This window comes from Nicotiana attenuata, chromosome 1 (genome assembly GCF_001879085.1).
Source record: "Nicotiana attenuata strain UT chromosome 1, NIATTr2, whole genome shotgun sequence".
Taxonomy (NCBI): domain Eukaryota; kingdom Viridiplantae; phylum Streptophyta; class Magnoliopsida; order Solanales; family Solanaceae; genus Nicotiana; species Nicotiana attenuata.
The window spans coordinates 83,606,339-83,616,673 of NC_031989.1; the positions used below are offsets into that span (position 1 = coordinate 83,606,339).

Here is a 10,335-nt window from a genome sequence, read left to right on the forward strand (position 1 = left end):
ATAAGAAGTAGAAATAGTAAAACCATGTCCATATAGAAAGTATTCTCATAATAACTTAGTAATTAATATTGAATATATATGATAATGTCTAATGGGTAAGATATTGAACTTACTGCTATTGACGTATGGATAATGGACTAAATATAAAGTATAAAAATTTCGGATTTTCGGATATCCAAAAATTCGAAGTACCAAATCCAATATCCAATCCGAAATCCAAAAATTTTAAAAGTTAAACCCATAATCCAATCCGTAATCCGAAAATCCAAACTAAAAATCCAAGAAATTCGGATTTCGGTTTGGATTTCGGGTTTGCCCAAAGTATGCCCACCCCTAGTTGGGTGGCACCAGAATCGAAGCGAAAGGCTACCCATGGCACCAAAATCGAAGCGACAAACCCTCAGTCTCTGTCTCGGGAAAACGCGTAATGATGACGCACGTGGAAGTGACATCATTTCTGATAGGACACACAACCCAGGATGCCGTGAAGCGCACTGCTCTTCCGTCATTCGTCAAACCATTATTATTCGCAAACCAAATTTCTCCGCAGGTATAGACGATGTCCGCTTATCAAGGACGCGTCGGGCCGCAACCTCGACAAGCGGAGGGACTAACTGTATAGGTCCAAATTTGGACAACCACGACCATCGCTGACTGCGGCGAGGAACGAGGTCCTTACGATATAGCGTCCTTTGGTCGTTATAAAGGGTGACGACCAACAAGTGGTTAAAGCGAACGCATGACGTCTGCAGTAGTGTTAGTGTAGTAGGAGACAGTGGGGATATGCTTTTCGAATATTCTTTGTGTTGTACCTTTTTAAGGTTTGAAAGGGGATTGTCCCTTATAAATAGGAGGAAAACGCTCTGTAAAAGGGGGGAGAAAGTGAATACAAAAAAGACAACTTTGCTTATTGAATACAAATCTGAAATCTTTACATCATCTTATCTTGGTCAATCGCATTCATTACAACATTTTTCCACATTTGAGGTTATCATATTTATGAGTAATCATTTGGTTCTGACATACAAGGAAGCATCGATCATCTTGTCTTTCTCTTACATCATTTAATCTAGATTTTATTATAGTTGGCTGAGATTCACCTCTTCATCTTCATTGATTGATCTAACCAAAAAGGTTTCAATATCTTTTGGTCAAACAGATACAATCATTGTTATAGTTAAATCTTATGCTCAGTTATGTTTGCTTATTCTTATATTCTATCTCAAACCTTGTTCAAAAATGGATAAATTATCTTTGGCTAGGATTTACCTCAAATCTTCTTATTTAATCGGTTCAATAAAAAAGACTAACTCTTTTTGGTCGAACATATATAAAACTCAGTATCTAGAACTTCTTAAGCAGGGGTTAGTTTTAAACAAATTGGGAAAAGGATACAATAAAACATATAGAGGGGGAGGGGGTATATGTGAAAATGCAAATTAAGAGGAAATGACTGTGTATTGTTATAAAATCAGTAGGAGTATCGCCCAAGCAAAAGAATTTTCAAAATATTCCGAATTTGCCCCATAAACACCTATAAATACCCCTACTTGATAGCTGTTGATACTCGCACAGTTCTCACACTCTTCTCGACTGCTCCCACTATCCTTTTCTCTCTCTCACTCTTCTGTACGTTTTACCTTTCAGAGCAAGTTTTATCCCAAAAATGCCTCTGGAAATCTCTGTGATTGACATGAAGGAGGAAGACAAAAAGAGGAAGAACGAGTACCATGACCTTGAGTGGGACTATGATCCTTACACTGTCTACGTCGGTGAGCACAGAATCCTCACTCTCTTCTCTGAGTGCTACCAGACCACCACCAAATGGTTTCAGGACCTCCAGAAGTCCACTGCTAACAACAAGCACGGTTGCCTTCTCGTCGGAGTTTGCGCCGACCGCAACCCGGATCTCATGCACTGGGACATCGACACTCGGCGTTATCCGAATCCCGAGAAAACTCCTTACCACCTCCTCCAGCTTTGCATCGGCTCTCACTGCTTCCTTTACCGCCTCCCGCATCCTCACTACGAGCATATCCCTAAGGCTCTTATAGCCTTCTTCGCTAACCCTAGGGTTATTGCTGTTGGAATGAACATGCGCGCTGTTATTAAGAGGCTTGAGGATGACCACTGCATCAAGTTTGCTAACCCTGTCGACCTCAACATCTTAGCTGTGAAAGGTATGAAGAGAGATGATTTGGATCTAGGCCGTTATGACCTAGATCGTCTAGCTAAGACCGTTCTCGGGAAACACTGGGACGTTATCAGGCCTAATGAAAGGGTTCAATGGTTCTCCCGCTGGAGAAGTCACTGGTGGAATGACACGCTCGATCTCAAGAAGGTGGAATACGCTACTGTGGATCCCTATCTGTGTTTCATGATTGGTTCTGAACTATTGGATATGTTGGATGACAAGTTGTACCCGAGGGAGTTTAAGAAGTTCCTGCTGAAGAATAAGAAACAGAAGAAGAGGGGTAAGACAACGAAGAAATTCTGATTGCATTGCAGAAAAATGTGACTGTATTTCCAGGAGGTTATCTTAGAACTTGCTGCTACCTACTTTCTACTATAGTTACTGCTTACTTCATTCCCTATGTCTGTCTATTTCTGTTGTTCGTATAGACTCAAAAAAACTGAGAAGTCGCTTTTCTAGTGCTAAGAGATACTCAGTGTAGTAGTGTTATTTTCTGTTGTTTAATTTCTGCCGTTCCACTTGTCTGTCTGCTTGTTTTGCTTTTTCTATTAATAATAAGATTTGAGTTGATTAGTAGTAATTCGCTTTGTTAAATTTCTCTTTGGTTGGATTCGTGCATGTAGTCGACTCAGTATGAAATGAGTTAGATTATTGCTTTTAAGTTTGGTGGTTTTGGTGAAATTAACCTTTATATCGTAGCATGTCATAGTGATTAACTCGCTGCAATAAATGTTACAGTGTAAAGGTTGAATTCACATGCTACTTATACATCAATGATACTTCAAATTCGGATGCAATAAATGTTGAAGTTACTAATTTGCTGCAGCTATATTATTGATGTGATTAATGATGTTAAATTAAATAAAAAAAATATCGTAATTAGAAAATAATAACAGGCTTTCGCGCGCTACCTTTGTTTTCCTTAACCTAGCTCCTGTTTAAATATGCAATATTACGTGTTATTAAAAAATTAATTTATTCCATAGAGAATTAAAGTGGGAAGAAGAGGTAGACATCCGCCATTGTCAGAGTGGGAGAGTGGGAATTTGTTATTTAACGTGAACGTAGTAGCGCGGGAGCTGGGAGCATTTTTTATAGTGGTACGTGAGAGTGACAGTGGTTCCATATTATGGTTCAGTTTGTTACGATTCTTTAGTGGCACGCTGCATATGAGATAACAATGGCACGTGTCAGTTGCCATCATTTTACCTTTATTTGCCAGTATCTTTTGGCCAAAATGACTTACCATTTACGATACACCCTTAATAACATTAGCTGGTAATAGGGAGCGGACTGCGTCTTCGGTCTTCTTTTTTGTTTGACCGCTACGGCGTAGCAAATAATCCGAACTAACGGCATTTATACAAATTTATATCAATTTTTAAATTTTATATCCATTGATTCGGTGGTTATATTTGTATGCTAAAAGAAAAAAATGATCAAACTATTTTTAAAGACGAAAGTTAATGAACTGAATTATTTAAAGACTGGTCTCTGTCGGACGATACCAGCTATACGTCTATACCATGCCAAAACTATTTTTTTTGCATACGTTTAGGAATTGTAAGCCTTTCAGCTCTGGAATTGGGAGTAGAGGCCTGACAACCACAATTATAGCACGACTGGCCCCTAAACATGTTGAATTCTCCAAAATAAAGAAGATTTCTGAAATCCAGAGTTCAAACTCAGCCGGATGGGGATGCTAATATCAAATTGTTTTCACCTATCCACGGTTCATCGAAGACGAAAGAATCGAACTTTAGGACTTCTTGACACTGTTGACAATTGGACATTAGACCACAACATCATTTGTCAAATTATTCTTAATTATTTCCAAAGCTTATACAACACTGAATTGTTACTAAGTTTACACTAACGTCATGTTGCCCCTATTTGTCCACCCTTCAAGATTCAGCCACTGCGGATAATCCTCTTACTGCAGCTGAAATCTTTAGAGCAGTCCACTCGTTCCAACCCTTCCTTGGAAATGTGATTGCGGGGGAGGAGGTAGATGATGTCGGAGATGATGAGGTGCCTCTTGTACCTCAAGGACAACGTAGAGGCCGCCAGGCTAATGCAAATGAAAATATTCCAGACCCTCCTCCGCCACCTCCAAGAGTGGCTCCTCGAGTACTTCCCAATCAAGGTTATGCTAGTGCAATTGACCCGCCCCAGATTCGGGCGGGCAATTTTCAAATTACTAATGTGATGCTGACATTGTTGGAGCAGCGAGGGTATTTCACGGGTGCTCCCACTCAGAATGCTTACAAACATCTCAAGAGGTTCGTGGATACCTGTTGGGGGAGCAAGAAAACCAATGTATCCGAGGATGCACTTCGGTTGAGACTCTTCCCATTTTCACTTAGAGGGAAGGCATTGGATTGGCTTGAGCGACTTCCCAACCATTCCATCACTACTTGGGATGAGTTGGCGGATAAGTTCATTGCCAAGTTCTTCTCACCGGGGCACATGGCAGCATTGAGGGATGATATCTTAGCTTTCAAGTAGGAGCCCACGAACCATTACACGAGACTTTGGGAGAGATATAGGAACCATGGGTGAAGGAATGCCCCAAACAATGATATGACTGAGGCANTCATTCATTCAAATAAAATAAAAAAGGAACAGCGGAACATATGATGCCAAAAATAGATCTTGAAAAAGCCTTTGATCGACTAGAATTATCCTTCATTTATTACTCACTGTCTAGTATCAAATTGTTTTCACCTATCCACGGTTCATCGAAGACGAAAGAATCAAACTTTAGGACTTCTTGACACTGTTGACAATTGAACTTTAGACCACAACGCCATTTGTCAAATTATTCTTTATTATTTCCAAGGCTTATACAGCACTGAATTGTTACTAAGTTTACACTAATGTCATGTTGCCCCTATTTGTCCACCCTTCAAGATTCAGCCACTGCGGATAATCCTCTTACTGCAACTGAAATCTTTAGAGCAGTCCACTCGTTCCAACCCTTAAAGGCTTAAAGCACCTGCTGACTTTTCAAAAATATTGATCGGAAACATAATTAGCTATAGCCTATAAGCAATGTTTATTTTGACGTGCTCTCTTTCCCGAGAAATTAATCAAATGTATCTAACCTTAATTCCAAAAGTCAAGCACCCGGAGCGGATTACTCAATATCGTCCTATTGGCCTTTGTAACATGATTTACAATATTACCACTAAAATCATGATCGACTGTATCCTTCCTTATCTTAGCACTCTCATTAGTCTTCACTCCTTCATCTTCACTTAGGACAAAAGAATTGTTAATCATGCAATTATCGTCCGAGAAGCTATTCATTCATTCAAATAAAATAAAAAAGGAACAGCGGAACATATGATGCCAAAAATAGATCTTGAAAAAGCCTTTGATCGACTAGAATTATCCTTCATTTATTACTCACTGTCTAGTATCAAATTGTTTTCACCTATCCACGGTTCATCGAAGACAAAAGAATCAAACTTTAGGACTTCTTGACACTGTTGGCAATTGGACTTTAGACCACAACATCATTTGTCAAGTTATTCTTAATTATTTCCAAAGCTTATACAGCACCGAAGTGTTACTAAGTTTACACTAATGTCCTATAGCCCCTATTTGTCCACCGTTCAAGATTCAGCCACTGCGGATAATCCTCTTACTGCAGTTGAAATCTTTAGAGCGGTCCTCCACTTGTTCCAACCCTTAAAGGCTTAAAGCACATGCTGACTTTTCAAAAATATTGATCGGACACGTAATTAGCTATAAGCAATGTTTATTTTGACGCGCTCTCTTTCCCAAGAAATTAATCACATGTATCTAACCTTAACTACAAAAGTCAAGCACCTGGAGCCAATTACTCAATATCGTCCTATTGGCCTTTGTAACATGATTTACAATATTATCACTAAAATCATGATCGACTGTTTCCTTATCTTAGCACTCTCATTAGTCTTCACTCCTTCATCTTCACTAGGACAGAAGAATTGTGAATCGTGCAATTATCGTCCGAGAAGCTATTCATTCATTCAAATAAAATAAAAAAGGAACAGTAGAACATATGATGCTAAACATAGATCTTGAAAAAGCCTTTGATCGACTAGAATGATCGATTGTTTCCTTCCTTATCTTAGCACTCTCATTAGTCTTCACTCCTTCATCTTCACTAGGACAGAAGAATTGTGAATCATGCAATTATCGTCCGAGAAGCTATTCATTCATTCAAATAAAATAAAAAAGGAACAGCAGAACATACGATGCTAAAAATAGATCTTGAAAAAGCCTTTAATCGACTAGAATGATTCTTGCTCCATTACTCACTGTCTAGTCTCACCCCCCCCCCCCCCTTCCCTCCCTATTACTCTAATTATAAATTAGATCACCACCTCTTAACTCTATACTTATCAATGGTATACCTACTCTCTTTCTCTCCAATTAGAGCTATTCGACAAGGTCACCCTTTATCTCCATATATTTTTCTGTCGCACAACGTTGGAATCCCATCAAACTATCTAGAAATGGTCTGAATTATCACATCTTATTTTTGCAGATAATCTTATTCTTTTTGCTAAAGCTGGCATATAAAATGGTCTGAATTATCACATCTTATTTTTGCCGATAATCTTATTCTTTTTGCTAAAGCTTGCATATAAACTGCCTCTACTATCAATACAATCCTAAAACATTTTGTTACTATGGCCGCTCAAACAATTAATAACTCTAAATCAAAAATTATATTTTCCCCAAACACTTCTCCATTAACGCAAGTTGCCATCTCGAGCATCATGAATATGCATATCTCCCTCAATGTTAGAAACTGTATAGGCTTTTCCATCACTAACTAGCAACTTGCGAACTATGAATATATTTACATTTCACTCAATGCGCACAACCTTCAATTTTTGCATGTCATAGGTTAGTAACATAAAACTAGATAGTGAGGAACCAATGTCGTCAAATTTTGATTCGCAAATTGACAAGGTGACCAATATTTACGTTGATGACTCAATTTAGACCACCTTCTCACATATTCAATTATTCACGGCGCAGTACTCTTGACGAATTATCAGCAAAACATATTTCCATGTCTAGTGCCACTGTACTGTCCACTGATAGGCCTAATTTACGTCCTTATTAGATCACTTTATCCATAATACGGTACTCATACACCAAAAAAGTAGTATATCTGGAACTCGAAACAGATGATTCTGAAGAGGATCATAATCTCCTTTGGACTCACAAGCATGAGGAGGATCATAATCTCCTCTTACTTTGAGAACAACTCTATGGCTCAAGCCTTGTCATTCTACTTAGATGCCAGAGGATTCAAACTGGTACCATACACATCCCGTGCTGCTTCTGTACCGACTGATCAAGCTTTGTTTGTTGGTTCCTAAGTACTTGCAAAACTACCTATAATCTATTGTTTTCAATCAATCATTTTAACTAGAGGCTAAAACTATCATGATAGATTTCTATTGCCTTGAATAGAATTTCTACCAGAACTCTCAGATATCACAATTATGGTGAATAACTGACACAAAATGCTAAACCTAAACCGAGAAGCAAGCATGATCCATATGGTGAGGTGACACAGCTAAAAACTACTGAAAAGCACCTCTATTGGCTTAGAAATAAGCAAATAAGCAATCTTCATTCTAGAATACTAACATAACTAAACGTAGCAAAACCTAAAAGGCATACCTTTCATGTCATCCAATTAAAAGAAAGCTACAAACTAGACAAACTTCCATAAAAGGAACATAGTGTTCGCAGCAGAGAACAGATGAAAGCAACCAGGAGGTGCCAAATGTTTCAGGATAAACATGATCTAGACTCTAAATAAATCTAATACATAGCAAATCAGACAAGCTTAAGTGAAAGTAAAAGGAATAAATAGCTTCCGCCTGATGCAATTGGAGCTTATTCAAAGTATTAAATCAACTTCAGTCAGTATATTTCAAGAGGAAGCATTGTTAACAACATAGCATTGACTAACATTCGTCTTAACAGTCCCTATAACACCTATTACTTCAATTTCTCATTTATATTGGGTTCAATTTCAACCCATCCAGGTGCAAAATACTGTAACCAAAACTGTGTAACCTCAAAAACTCCCAAATAGACCTACATTTTCTTACAAACAAGGACTTGAGACCCCCAGAAGCACTGCACCACATTTGCTAATATTGCGATGAACACTCCCACATAAAGTTTAAGAGCAATAAGCAAAAACTGTTAAAATAACACACCAATCCCAGAGTTGCAACATACATTAAAAAGGATAATCCTCATATAGGAAAATCTCTAGATTATTAAAATAACTCACCAATCCCAGAGTTGCAACATACATTAAAAAGGATAATCCTCATATAGGAAAATCTCTAGATTATTAAAATAACTCACCAATCCCAGAGTAGCAACATACATTAAAAAGGATAATCCTCATATAGGAAAATCTCTAGATTACTGTTCGACAAAAAGATAAAATTGACGACATCATTAAAACAGAGCTAAGCATAAGACTCAGTCGGCACCGGCCTTGTTGTAAAGGCAGGTGACCCAGTTTTCTACTTTAGATTGGGTTCATTTATAACCCCAACCGAATATAAAAGGCTATGAATAAACTGTGAAATATCAAACTCCTAAAAAGGCATACGTTTTCTAACACACAAGGCCTTGAGAGGACCTTACACCGCACCAAAGTCGCTAATATGTTGAACACTCCCATATAAAGTAGATAATTAGGAATATAAAACTTGGGATAATAATCAAAAACTTTAACAAGCAAAAACTGTTAAATAACTCAACAATCCCAAGGTTCACATAATTTAAATTACCGTTCGACGGAAAAGATAAAGTTGACGCAGCATTAAAAAAGAGCTAATCATAAGGATCAATCGGCACCGGCCTTGTTGTAAACGTAGGTGAGCCCACACTTACCACAGTAGTGACGGTCAAAGTGGTTAGCCATGAAAGTTCCAGCACCACACTCAGCATTAGGACACTCCTTGCGAAGCCTCTGGACTTTTCCAGAATCATCCACCTTGTAAAACTGAAGCACAGCGAGCTTAACCTTCTTCTTCTTGTGCTTAATCTTCTTAGGCTTAGTGTAAGTCTTCTTCTTCCTCTTCTTAGCACCACCACGGAGACGGAGCACGAGATGAAGAGTCGACTCCTTCTGGATGTTGTAATCGGCTAGGGTACGGCCGTCTTCAAGCTGCTTTCCGGCGAAAATCAGACGCTGCTGATCTGGGGGAATCCCTTCCTTATCTTGGATCTTGGCTTTCACATTGTCGATTGTGTCGGAAGATTCAACCTCAAGGGTGATTGTTTTACCCGTTAGGGTTTTCACGAAGATCTGCATCTTCGCTCTGGAGGAGAGAACTCGATGAGCACTGCGGCGCTAGGGTTTCTTCTTTGTTGAGAATAGACTGATAGTGTGCAACTCTGTGCCTCTTTAATAGGGTTTTACATACCCATTCATTTCTCATAATTCAGGCCGGGCTTTCGAGATGAAAATGCATTTGGGCTTCAGTGCTATTCACTTGGGCTTCGGCCTCATTGCGCTCAAATGAGCTACTCAAAAGACTTGGGGTGATTTGTATAAAGGGAAATTACCAGCTATGTCCATTTATAAGTAGCTCATTACAAAAATTGGCCAATTGATAAAATATTACTAATATTAGCCAAATTAGCCAATTAGCTACTTGTAGCAAAAAATATCAAATTTTTGCTTTGTTTTGAGTGGGTGTTATTATAATAGATTGGGCACAACTTAAGGAGCTTGAATCTCAGTTTTGGGATGATTTGGTGAAGTTTTGAGGTGGTTTGAATTGAAAATTCGAAGTAAAAGCTGAACATGAAAAAAAAATGATATGTGTATCACACTGTGTATCATTTGTGTATCACATATGTATCATATTTGTATCAATTGTGTATGACATGTATATCCATGTATACCTGTGTGTGTGATACATGCGTGATACATGTTTGATACATGTGTCGCAGAAGACTTTTTTGAACTCGATTTAATTACGAATTTTGATACAAAACCAGTCCAAATCACCTCCAATCTTCCTCAAATTTTGTATATGGACTTATCTATATATTTTCAATGAATTTCAACTATACCCATCGAAAAAAGTTCC

The 10,335-nt window shown here is 38.3% G+C and overlaps 1 protein-coding gene across 1 annotated transcript; it reads right to left on the reverse strand.

Moving 5' to 3' along the window:
* Positions 8,820–9,633, reverse strand: LOC109229849 (ubiquitin-40S ribosomal protein S27a). Its single transcript, XM_019395403.1, has one exon. The coding sequence runs from the start codon at positions 9,549–9,551 to the stop codon at positions 9,081–9,083; it is 471 nt and encodes a 156-aa protein (XP_019250948.1). The 5' UTR covers positions 9,552–9,633; the 3' UTR covers positions 8,820–9,080.